Source organism: Orcinus orca, chromosome 7 (genome assembly GCF_937001465.1).
Source record: "Orcinus orca chromosome 7, mOrcOrc1.1, whole genome shotgun sequence".
Lineage (NCBI taxonomy): Eukaryota > Metazoa > Chordata > Mammalia > Artiodactyla > Delphinidae > Orcinus > Orcinus orca.
In genome coordinates, this window is record NC_064565.1 from 50540515 (window position 1) to 50549041 (window position 8527).

Genomic DNA, 8527 nt, shown 5'->3' on the forward strand with positions numbered 1-8527 from the left:
GTCCCACCCAGCACTTCTGATTATATCTCATTGGCAGAACTTAATCATGTGGACATACTTTGCTTTGAGAAAGGCTATATAGTCTTTTACCTGGGAGCATTACTGCCTTTAATAAAATTAGAGCTATATTATAAAAGAAGATGTGTATTAGGTAGGCAACTAGCAGTAGACTCTGCCATAGAAAGTTTTTTCAACAGTCTAAACTGCAGTTTCTATTATACATACACACACTTGTATGGGCACACACATGATGTTTATTTTATATCTCTATTTTATATAATTATATTTTAAAATTGGATTCCTTATAATATTTTTAGAAGGAATTTACGTATTCTGGGTCACTTAATAAATCATGGGTTTGGCTTTATTCAGGATGTGTCATTAAAAAGTAATGATTTCCCGAATTGCCATGAATGTTGCTTTGAGGTCTTTGGAGATAGATAAGACTGTATTTAAGTCACAGTTTCATTGCTTATTGGCTGTGTGGCTATATTGTCCCCATCAGTTGGGCACACTCCTTTTTTGTATATTTCATATTGCATTATAATTTGAGATTTACAGGCAGGTAAAGTAAAACCCAAATGCAAGCTTCTTGAAGAGCAAGAACTGTCTTACTCATAGTGAGTACTTAATAGTTATTTACTGAATGTATAAAATGAGGAAAATTCTACTGTTGAGGACATACATAGAATGTACTAGAGCGTTATAAGCACTTTCAAAAGGAGAGTTAGAAAAAAAATTTATAGTAGAAGTATTGCTGGAATTAACATATAGGAGATAGTGCCTAATTTCTTTATGTAAAATGTAGATTACTTCACTGGGATGTTTTAAGGATTCAGTAAATTAATATGTACATGTTAATGTTTAATTACTAATGGTTGTAGGGAACCCACTTTTTTGTTCTCCATATTCACACCTGTAATACTTTCTCATATAGTTTTCTAATTGTTTCATGTTCGTTAATTTTGCTTTCCCAAGTATGTTTTATAAAAGCCATTTCTTTAAACTTATTCTCTATCCCCATAACCCATAATGTGATTTTCAGTTATATAGTCAATGCATTGACTTTTTATGAAAATCAAGAAAGAACTAAAATGCCTATATTACGTTCACTAGCAGTTTATGCAGAGATTGTTTAATGGTGAAAAAATATACCATATAGGTGATTTTACAAAGCATGTGCTTAAATGGAAGCATGGCATGTTGAGAGTGAACACTGCAAACATATCAAAGGGAAAAAAAGAAGCCCAAGGAATGGAATAGATATGACATATAAAGTGAAATAAGAGACATGGTGTCATGAAAGCAGAGGTTAAAGGATTAGAAGAGAAAAGGGGTATTGGAAAAGGTGTTCAGAAAGTTCAAGTAAACTGAGTCCATTGGAATTTGCCAGGTGGAGATCCTTAAAAGAGTACTCATGAAGTGCTAAGGGTCCAATCCATGTTTGTTAGAAGGTAAATAAAATGGTAGAATTTGAAACACAGATTTTCCATTTGAGAAATTTGACTATTACCAGGAAAAAGATAATGAGGTTAATGGCTTTAGTAAAAGCCTCTTTAAGATGGGGGGTACATCCGAGGGGATTATGATAACACAACAGACCAAATTCCAGGAATTTCTTAGAACTGTGCAGACCGTGCATGATGGGATAGCCATCTGGGGGTCTTTGTTGATAAACTGTTAAAAACGTTTCTAGTGTGAATAGCCACAAACATTTTCAGTGCTTTTTTGTTGGTTGAGTAAACCGAAGAGCACGAATGCAAAAGCAAAATTTGATGCCAAATCACAGAAGTTGCCATAAACACAGAAGTTCCCCTAGTAAGGACACTGCCTGTGCCTGAATTTCATTTGTTTCTGCTGCTACCATTTCTTAATTTTTCCTGGTGACTAGCCAGATTAGAGCTATGAATGAAGGCAAACTGGTCTTGCTCAGATGATAGATGAGATAAAGGTAACTTAGGTAGCTGGAGAAAATATTTAGGGGTTTAATGTGATGATCTGGTCTATCTCAGAATGTAAGAGATGTGCTTACTCTTTTGTCATGGGGGTTTGCAACCTTAGTATATGCCTAAATCTACAGCTGCTCCTCATTTTCCAGATGGCATCTATGGCTGGGAGTACTTTTTACCATCTGCACTTCTCAAAGAGTTTGTGAACTCTCTCTTTTAATTATAGGAAATGGAAAAACTAATTGGTAAAGTGGTTAAATGATATAAAAGATTTTTTAAATTGAGTTAGAGCTTTTTATATTCTGTTTAACCTTTCAAATAAGATCAATGCTTTAAGTGCTTTTTTACTTTCATCTTTGCATGTCTGCCATCTTTGATATTTGCAACACTCCAAAATACTCCATAATAACTATTTTGTACATGGATTGGTATTTTGAGCCAAATCCCAAAACCCTTACCTCCTTCCAGTACCGTAAAGTACTATTGTTGGCGTGTGCATAGAACTAACACTGAATGGATATAGAGTACAGACTTAACGTGAATTGTTCCATTTATCTAATATGTTTTCAGGTTGGTAAGGTATAGTGTCATGATTTGTAAAAGTAATTTAGAAAGACAAACTTTTTATGCGTTGCCAGTGTTTCTGTATATGTAAAACACTGAGATAGTAGGAGAAGCAATTTTCCAGTTAGAAGATACTTTTTTTAACTAGCTGCGAATAATAGGAGTGACATCTGACTCTGAAAATGAATATATTCTCTGTCTAGGGAATTCTAGATTTGGAGTGTTATTAACTTATTTTCCCCTTTTTAGTTTTATGAGTCATAAATGTATTTCCTAATGATGTGTTGTAAATAAGTATCCTGTAATAATCAGTAGATACAATACTTATTCACTGTCTTTTCTCTTTAGGCAGATTCTACTGTGGAAAATTCTCCAGATAGTTTGTCCGTTTATAAAATTAGATACTTGCCATCTTTGCTCATTTTCAAGTTCTCTGTTTACAAAACTATTAAGAAGGTGTGAAATGCAGCCAAACTTCCCAGTTTATGGGAAATGTCTGATGATTGCATTTCCTACGTGTTCATTGTTCACACATGAAGAAATTTGGCAGCTGCGAGATGATTAAGTTTAGAGTATCCAAATCTAACCCTCACTGGGATTTTGGTTTCCTGCTTTCTGCCCCTGTTTTCTCACCCCCTTTGTAACCATATTAAGTGCTATGGTATTACTTCTTAAGATTGGTGATACTTAAATTTTCTTCATTTTCCATTTATCAAATGCTGTGAATAAATCATAGACCAGGAGTTCACCTGATGCAGAGTCCTAGCTTCAGGCAGTACCATACCCAAAACTGTTACGAAGGAGGTTGCTTAAACTTAGAATTCTTAATAAAGAGGTTACACAGTGGTGCATTATTAGGGTAGAGGGCAATATTGGTAGCTAATCTAAATGTTGTAATTACTTCAAAATTATTCTGCTAGAAAATTTATGGTCATACACATAAAAGTTTGTAGCTGGCTTTGAAAATAGTAGAAAGTGGTTTGTATATATGGTTTGGTTGAATTAATTTTTATTTGATTTGGCATTTATTTCAAGTAATTTTTTGATGTTGAAAACTTCAGATTACTCTATTTCTTCATGATTATTAAAGATCATTCATGTGGAGAACTGAAAATTTTTTCTGAGTACATCTATTACTTTTACAGATTTAAATATGTGAAGGTATTAAGGGATTACACTATATGATTTGTTAACTGTGGATCAAAAGTCAGTAGCAGGTCCTTTGATCCTAAGTGTTACTGATAGTTAGATACTGGGTATGCACAGTTTGGTTGACAAGAAAAAGGTGACAAAGATAATAGGAAGTTGGGGGAGAGCCATAGTGAAAGTAGGAAAAGAAAAAGGAGACAGAATGGGAGTAGTTAGTACCCCAGTGCCACAAGCAGCTCCCTTAGGGTCTTCCATCCTCCAGTTTGGCCATCCCTCAGATAATTCCGTAACAGTTTTCAAATGGTTACCACTTCCATTTGGTGGTCCAATTGGATATTTTCAATGTCTTTTACAAATTTCTTAAGTCTGTTTGCAAAATGATGGTGGTTATAGTTTTTATTACCCTGAAGGCTGTTCTGAAGATTAGCAGAATTGCTTTTTTGTGCAATAAATTACTTGAATAAAAGGTTCTGTGAATGAAAATTATGATCATCATTATCTGATGATTATTCAGCAGTGGGAAAAGTACATTTAGAATTTGAAACTCTGTCCTTTGTGTTTCATTCACAGGCTGTAGAAGAAGAAGATAAGATGACACCTGAACAGCTGGCAATAAAGAATGTTGGCAAGCAGGTGAGGTGTACTGTAATAGGTTATGCATTCACATAATGACATGCTCTTGTAGAGTTAAAAGTATTTTTTTTTCCCTGTCTGTTCACTGTGATTTTTTTTTTCCCTGTCTGTTCACTGTACATTTTTCTTCTGTCATGTAAATGTGATGCTAATTTTAAAGGTCCCTGAATTATTTGATGTCAGATTCTTTTTGCCATCTATAGAGAAGTAAATCACAAATATACCTGTGAGATACTATCTTTAGTGAAAACAATTTTGTAGAAATAAAGTAGGAAACTTGTGTCCTGAGTTGATTTTCCAAGCACTATTTTTACTTGAAATAATATTGTCCATGAAGATAATAGAATGATAGGTTTATTTTATATGTAACAGTTTTAAAAATGATATAGTTTATCAATATGTAGGCTTCAATATATAGGTAATATTCCTGAGAAAGCTTAGAGCCCTGTTGGATTCTACTGAGTGAAGGGAAAGGGTTTTAAGTATTTGCTCTTTCACTTTTCCCAAGATGAAATATATATTTTAGTTCCTATTTTTCTGAAGGTTGGGGGGAACACAGCAACCAATTAAAAGAATCTACAGATTAATTAGACTGTTTTTTAAAGAATGTTGATTACATTTTTTCATTTCATGGAACATGGTTATCATATTGCTGATGTTGGCAGAATCTTGATATTTCAGATGCAAGACACTAAGCTGTCTTTGCTTTCAGCCATCCTACCATATGCTCTGATCCCATCACATCTCACAAGCTATGTAGGTTTGGGCCAGGACCATTCTTGGATGGGAAATCTCTAAGAATCACCCAGCTGCCACAAGAAGTAATGTAGATAACTGAGGGAAGTGTGTTACCAATTCACCGCAAAACCAGTTATTCCAATAGAGCAGTAGGGGCAAAGGTCTGACTTAAGTATCATAATTGGTGAAGTCAAATCTCACTGCATTCTGAATATTACAGTTTCATTAACAAGAAGAACCCTCCAAAACCGAAAATGAGGTATAATTCATCTTATTCTCTCATCCTGTGTGATACAGTCACCCTTGTTGTCTTTTCCCACTACTTATTTTAGTCTAATATGTAATATTAGATCACCAACTTGGAGCCTAGCATTCAGTAACTATTTTTTGAATAAATGACTCTGATGCTATAGTTTCTTGATGTAGATTCTATTTAACAGTTAGCAGCAAAGAAATTAAAAGTGAAACTGAAAATATATATAATTGGCAAAGTTTAATAATCATCAGAATCATTTTTTAAAAATATAGTACTTCACTAGTTTGGCCTCCTTTGTGGCAAAAGCAAAACTGCCTATGATGGAATCAGACCAATATCTTTTTCTCCTGCCAGTCTTTCTTAGTCTCTGTCACCTAAAATGTCCTAAGGCTTATTTCTGAAATAAAGAAAATTTAGTGTTGTGGTCTAGTTATTTGAAATTATTTGTAGCGTGTTGTATCTCTGGGTATTTTAAAGAAATCAAGCGTATTGAAATTGTAGTTTAGAAAAGAACAGCCAAGAAGTAATTTCAGTGGTGAACATTTGTTTAAAATTAGGAGTCTTGGTATTTTAGCAAAATACATATAAGAAAATAATGGTTTAGTTGAAAGTTTTTTATTGTGTGCAGTATCTATCCTTTATTTCAAAGCTTTCAAATTTAGCTGAAATATTTCAATCAGCTCAGCCTTAAACATAAATGTATATTAAGCATTTAAACTTAACCTCCTTTATTACAATGCAATTTTAAGTCTTGTTTTTAACTCAGATGTTTCAAATACAGATTTGATCAGGTTTAAATTAATGGATTGTACCTGTATTCTTTTCTGTGATACATTTTTTCAAAATAGCTACACGAAATATCCTTAACGTTTTAGAATTGATCCAAATTGTATTTAAATTTTTAAATTACTAACAGTGACTTTTGATCCAAGAATATTTCCTGAATCATTTAAAGCACTATTCCTGAAATATTAAAATTACATAGGAATTAAATTAAAATTACAGAGGAAGTGATGAGAATTCACATTGAACTCTTTCCTTTTGGTATGTCTGCTTTGAGTAAAGTACCCCCTCAGACATTCAGTATATATGAATGGCAGAAAGTATACACACATAATCAGGCTTATACACACAGATAAAATGCTTATGCTTTTTTAAAAAAATCAGATGATTTCGGATTTGTATAGAATTCCTTGTGACTCTTTATCATTTCTGCTGCAGAGTCATAACATCGATTGTGTAAATCGGTCTTTATTTTATCAGCTCCTTAACATTTTAACAGATTTAGAAATCCTGAAAATGTAACAATATATAGGGAAAGTTAAATTGTAAAATATATATAAATTTAGTTTTGGCTTTCTTTACCAATTTCATCAGCTACTGAAAAAAAATCTAAATAATTCATCTACCAGTAATATGGTTCTTTTTTCTTTTTCTTTCCTTATTCCTTTTTTCTTTTAGGACCCCAAACGTCATTTGGAGGAACATGTGGATGTACTTATGACTTCAAATATTGTCCAGTGTTTAGCAGCTATGTTGGATACTGTTGTATTTAAATAAAGCAATGCAAAAAGCTCTTAGTGATACTTTCAGTGTATAGTCCTCTTGTTCCTAATGCTCAAAATCAAGGGACCTCTGAAGGTGTATTTGGTTAAATGTAAGACATCTGGCATCATTTGCAGCACTGTAACACCTTCAGTCTCCGTTGTGCAATTACTTCTGTTTCTTTAGTCAGGGTCTTTGCAGATTCCAAAGTTGTATAAGAATACATCAAAGTGGACAAATTTTGTTAAGATCCCATTTAATATTTGAAGAAATCAGTAACACAAATATATTTTGATTGTTGCTTACAAAATAAAATACATTTACAGTCTATGTCTCCTGAGGTCTTTTTGGCACTGGGTGGAATTGACAGAATAACATTTGACAGTGCACTGGAAATCTCACACAAAGATATGTTTTACTTTGTAATTTAAGATAACACATAAAACATCAGTGTGATAACAAAACTTCACAAATGTAAAATGACTGCCATTAAAGAGTGGCTACCTCATTAGTGAGTAACCCAGAAAAATGTTGACATATTTTATTAAAAATATTTGTCACAAGTTAATATTGAATACTCAATATCTTGTTAACAGATTATACTTTCAGTATTTCAGAGGGGTACATATAAGGAGAAAAGGGAGGCAGTTTAAATTTAGACTTTGATGATTTTTTTTTTTTTTAAAGAGTACATTCCACCAACAGTGTTGCGATTGTCTGGGAATTGCCTGCTGCAAAACTTCACTAGACTTCCAGCTGAAACAGCCGTAGAAGGTGTGCAGTGTCCTCAAAGCAAAACGAGAAATGTAGCCATAATGTGAATTGAATATCATGAGCACATAAGCAGTAATTTTGTTACTGTTTTCTCTCATCTTTCTTAAATTAACTTAGAAGTACCCAGTTTTCTGATAAAGACAAAAATTTGACTAATGGCAGTTTTCATAGATGACCTCGTCCCTCAACCTGTTTCTAACCTGATGTACATAAGTACTCACACATGGTACAGCACCATACTGGGTACACCAAAGAATGTGCAAAACGCATGGAGACAAAGATTCAATTGTCTCTCTCTTTGTGAAAAATGGTAAGAATGTTTCTAAGGCTTCATTAAAGAGGGAATTTACTTGGGGATTTAGAATTGAGCTTCAGCCTCTGATAGAGTAGTATGAATAATGTGGTGAACCAAATTACTCTCCTATTTGAATAATTCTAGGCTGTTCTTGGTTGCCTAATGAAAAGTTACCAGAAACTAAAAGTGGAAGTGGCTTAAATTCCCACTATGTTTCACAGTCTCTGTTTTTGGTGGAATAAGGTATTCTGAGCATTTCTTGATTGTCCTGTGGTTTCTTCTTTTAAATATAGTGATGGTATATTTTATATAGGACTTGTAATATGTATTAATTGTTGGGATTATAACAGCTAACCATTTACAATTAAAATATGAGTTGAAGTTTGTAGAAATTTTCCTTTTGCCTGATTTAAACTTGTGTGCAAGTGTTTCGGGTTTTTTTAATACATGATTTTCCCCTTTACATAAATCAGGTTCTGTGACTTCTTTCACAGATAGTGTGAAAAGCTAGTCAAGATTATTTTTGTACAATATGTCCAAAGAAGAAGGCCTCAGTAATACAAGGGTTATTCTCAACATTGCATTGGAAACTACTTTTTTTTTTTTTCTTTCTTTCACTTTAGT

At 33.2% G+C, this 8527-nt stretch overlaps 1 protein-coding gene across 2 annotated transcripts in view; it reads left to right on the forward strand.

Annotated features, from left to right (window-relative positions):
* Nucleotides 1-7164, forward strand: part of PSMD14 (proteasome 26S subunit, non-ATPase 14) — a 94962-nt gene extending 87798 nt beyond the window's left edge. For both annotated transcript variants that reach the window (XM_004266269.4, XM_049712778.1), the window contains 2 exons: nucleotides 4233-4295; nucleotides 6751-7164. In XM_004266269.4, the coding sequence (XP_004266317.1) occupies nucleotides 4233-4295; nucleotides 6751-6849 (162 nt within the window). In that variant the 3' untranslated portion in view covers nucleotides 6850-7164. The remainder of the gene's footprint in view (nucleotides 1-4232; nucleotides 4296-6750) is intronic.
* The last annotated feature ends 1363 nt before the right edge of the window (nucleotides 7165-8527 follow it).